The following is a 3229-nucleotide window of genomic DNA, read 5'->3' as shown; positions in this document are numbered from 1 at the left end:
CTTCACCAGTAAAACTGGCACTCCCCACGGAGATACACTCGGTCGAATGAACCTCTTGTTCAGAAGCTCTTCCAACTGAGTTTTTAATTCTGCCAGCTCTATCAGAGCCATTCGATACGGCGCAATCAACACTAGTCCGGCTCCTAGCACCAATTCAATCGCAAATTCAATTTCCCTCTGAGGTGGAAATTCAGGAATATTTTTCGGGAACACCTCCGGAAGTCTCTAACTACCGGAATTTGATCTAGTTCCTAATTATCACCTAATGTATTTGCAGCCAACAGAATAGAACCCTGACACTCTTCCCCACTATAGTGCACCATTACCAAGTTCAGGTAGTAACCCCCAGCTATCACTGCTCCCTTTTCTCCTTCCGGCATAAACTGAATTGACCGCTCAAAGCAATCCAACAAAACTCGTTTCTTCGACAACCAATTAAACCCCAAAATCATCTCCAACCCAACCATTGGTAAGCAAATCAAGTCATGCACAAAATCTCTACCCTCAAGCTTGAAACCAACTTGCCTACATCCTGGCCTAGTCATAACCGTCTGATGTGGAGTATGTACATGCAATTCAAATGCTAATTCTGATACTTTCAAGCCTAGTTCCTCAACTTTAGCAAATGAAATAAACGAATGCGAAGCTCCAGTATCATACAATGCAATTAAGGTTTTATCGCCAATTAAACATATACCTCTCATCAAAGGATCCGTCTTAGAAGCATCCTTGGCATTCACAGCAAATACTCGCCCCTGGTGCTGACTCTGACCCGCATTCGGGTTCTTCCCGCGAGTGCAATCCCTTACAATGTGGCCAGACAACCCATAGTTGAAGCAACCACCTAAACCAATCTTACAAGAGTCGTATGGATGAAAACGCCCACAACGCACACAAGTCAAATCCGAAGAAATCTTACTCTGATTTTCTCTCCCTTTGGCATAGTGAAACTGATTCTGAGTGTTCTTTCTGAAGCCTCATTGTCCTTGAGACGCATATCCTCCTCTCTTGAAACTCTGACCCCTCGGAGGGAAATACTTGCCACGTCCCTGACTAGAGCTTCCTCCGTGAGTTTCCTTGGATGAAGCTACCGTCTTTGCATATTCTTCTATCTCTTTCGCCTTGTTCACCAACTCAGAGAAAACACGGATCTCCATAGGAGCCACAGAAGTCATAATGCTATCCTTCAAGCCCCTCTGGTACTTGATACACTTCCAGCTCTCGTAGGTCTCCGGGGCACCCTAACACACCCTAGAAAACCTACAAAGCTCCTCGAATTTGCTTGTGTAGTCTGCCACAGACAAGGAACCTTGCTTCAGCTACATAAGTTCCATCTCCTTTGCTTCCCTTGCAGACTCAAGAGAATACTTCCTATAGAAGGCCGTTTGGAACACATCCCAAGGAACGTCGGCATTCTAATGATAAAAAAATGTTTTCATTTAATTAAAAAAATAAGATAAATTAAGCACTACTAGTCTTCATTTTATCATTTTAACTAGATAAAATAAACGGAATAGATTATTCATTTAGAACTTCTCTATTTGTCATTGTTCGATCGGCATGAAGAACATAATGAAGCAGCCATTTAAGAACATAGTAAACAGAAAAATAGTAACAGAACTTACAACCCAATAATGGCAATTCGCAATGTCCCAACTGCCTCGGTAGTGACTAAATCATCGTAAAATGTCCGCTATAGCCTCTTGTGTAATCTTATTCTTCAAAGGACCGGAATTCTCTTCCCCTTAAAACAGAACAATATAGAAAACATAGTCAATTATATAACATAATTGAAATATTAAAAGACTATAAGCAATCACTATAAGCAATTAAACTTCACTTCATTTCTATAGACTAATCAAATAACTAATGCCTAATTATTCAATAATCATGAATGAATTTTCTTCTGCATTCTCCTAGTATCCTATTTTTAAGAAGTTGCTTAATTCAACTCTGAATCTAATATTTTTATGCAAAGAAGAAAAAAGAAGGAATGACAAGAGATGTTGGTGTTCAAAGCACACCTCAATATCTTAGTTCAAGCAGTCGTAGCCCTGCTTCAACACCTTCAATCATAGAAAGGGCAAAAATAAAGCTGCAGCTTCACCTAATTCAAATGCCAAAACAAAATCTTAGGAAGAGGTATGTGTATGTGGCATGAAGTTTTAGTAGAATTTTCTTCTGCATTAATTACACTTCAATTAACAGCTCAAACAATTTAAGATTATGATTCCTTTATCTTTGATCATTAAGTTAGCGATGACATTAAAGAGTATTTTAGTGTTTAAACTTTAAACAATGAAGATACTAATTAGTCTATAGTATTTCCCTTTATGCAGTTGTTGTTCACTTTAATTTTTAATTTGCTGTATTTAGTATTTCTAACTTCTAATATTACTGGTGGCTTTCTCTTTTTCTGACAACTCATTACTCACCATTACACTGTCTTCATTAGAACTAGAAATCAAATGAACATTCATAGTCATTAGTCTCAAGCAAGCATGGTTTACAAGACCTGAATTTGTATAAGCTGAATTATATATATATATATATATATCAATTTGATGCAGGATTAAATGTAAAATCAGCATTAATTAAAAAAACCATGATCCAAAATGTCCAAAATATGAGTCAATTATTTCAATTTTCAGTAATAAATAACAGCAGAATGAACTTGCTTACTCGAGAGGACCTAAATTCCCAAATTGAAGAGAACAAGAAAGAAGACAATGGAAATTTAACTTACAAGTAGAAAGCAATTGAGGAGGCAGAATGAGATCCAAAGATTCAAAGTGCCGAGAGATTGAGAAGAAGACGGAACAAGATCGAGAGATTCAGAACACTGAGAGTGAGAGTGAGAACATGCGATGCTTACAGAGATCTTCCGGCATGGAGAACTGGTGGCTACCAGTGGGCTTCCTCTTGAATTTTCCCCTTCTCATTGCAGTTTCAATTCAATCACTCACGCACACTACGATCAGATTAGAATAATGCTACTCTTCTTCTGCAAGTAACTTTTTGGAACAAAATTAAAAAGAAATCGGAACAAGCATGAAACGAAAATGAAACAATCAGAATAGAGAATAATCAAACCCTAGAACTAGATTGAGATTGAGAAAGGTTCGAAGTAGAATAAATCACGATCCAAAGAGAGGAACAGATTATGATGGAGAATGGTTTTCTGATTCTTGATTTCAAAGGAAACAATGATTGTGAGAACCGATTGGAA

General features: G+C 37.7%; 1 protein-coding gene across 1 annotated transcript; it reads right to left on the bottom strand.

Moving 5' to 3' along the window:
* Positions 1-251: 251 nt before the first annotated feature.
* LOC148548302 (uncharacterized) lies at positions 252-1175 on the bottom strand. The gene is made up of 2 exons (XM_088495602.1): positions 1022-1175; positions 252-934 (listed from the first exon to the last, which is right to left on the bottom strand). The coding sequence occupies exons 1-2, from the start codon at positions 1173-1175 to the stop codon at positions 252-254; spliced, it is 837 nt and encodes a 278-aa protein (XP_088351728.1).
* Between the last annotated feature and the right edge of the window lie 2054 nt (positions 1176-3229).

Source organism: Arachis ipaensis, chromosome B8 (genome assembly GCF_059453495.1).
Source record: "Arachis ipaensis isolate K30076 ecotype BB chromosome B8, ASM5945349v1, whole genome shotgun sequence".
NCBI classification, from domain to species: domain Eukaryota; kingdom Viridiplantae; phylum Streptophyta; class Magnoliopsida; order Fabales; family Fabaceae; genus Arachis; species Arachis ipaensis.
Note: the sequence above shows the minus strand (reverse complement) of the source record. Positions and strands in the feature narration are given on the sequence as shown.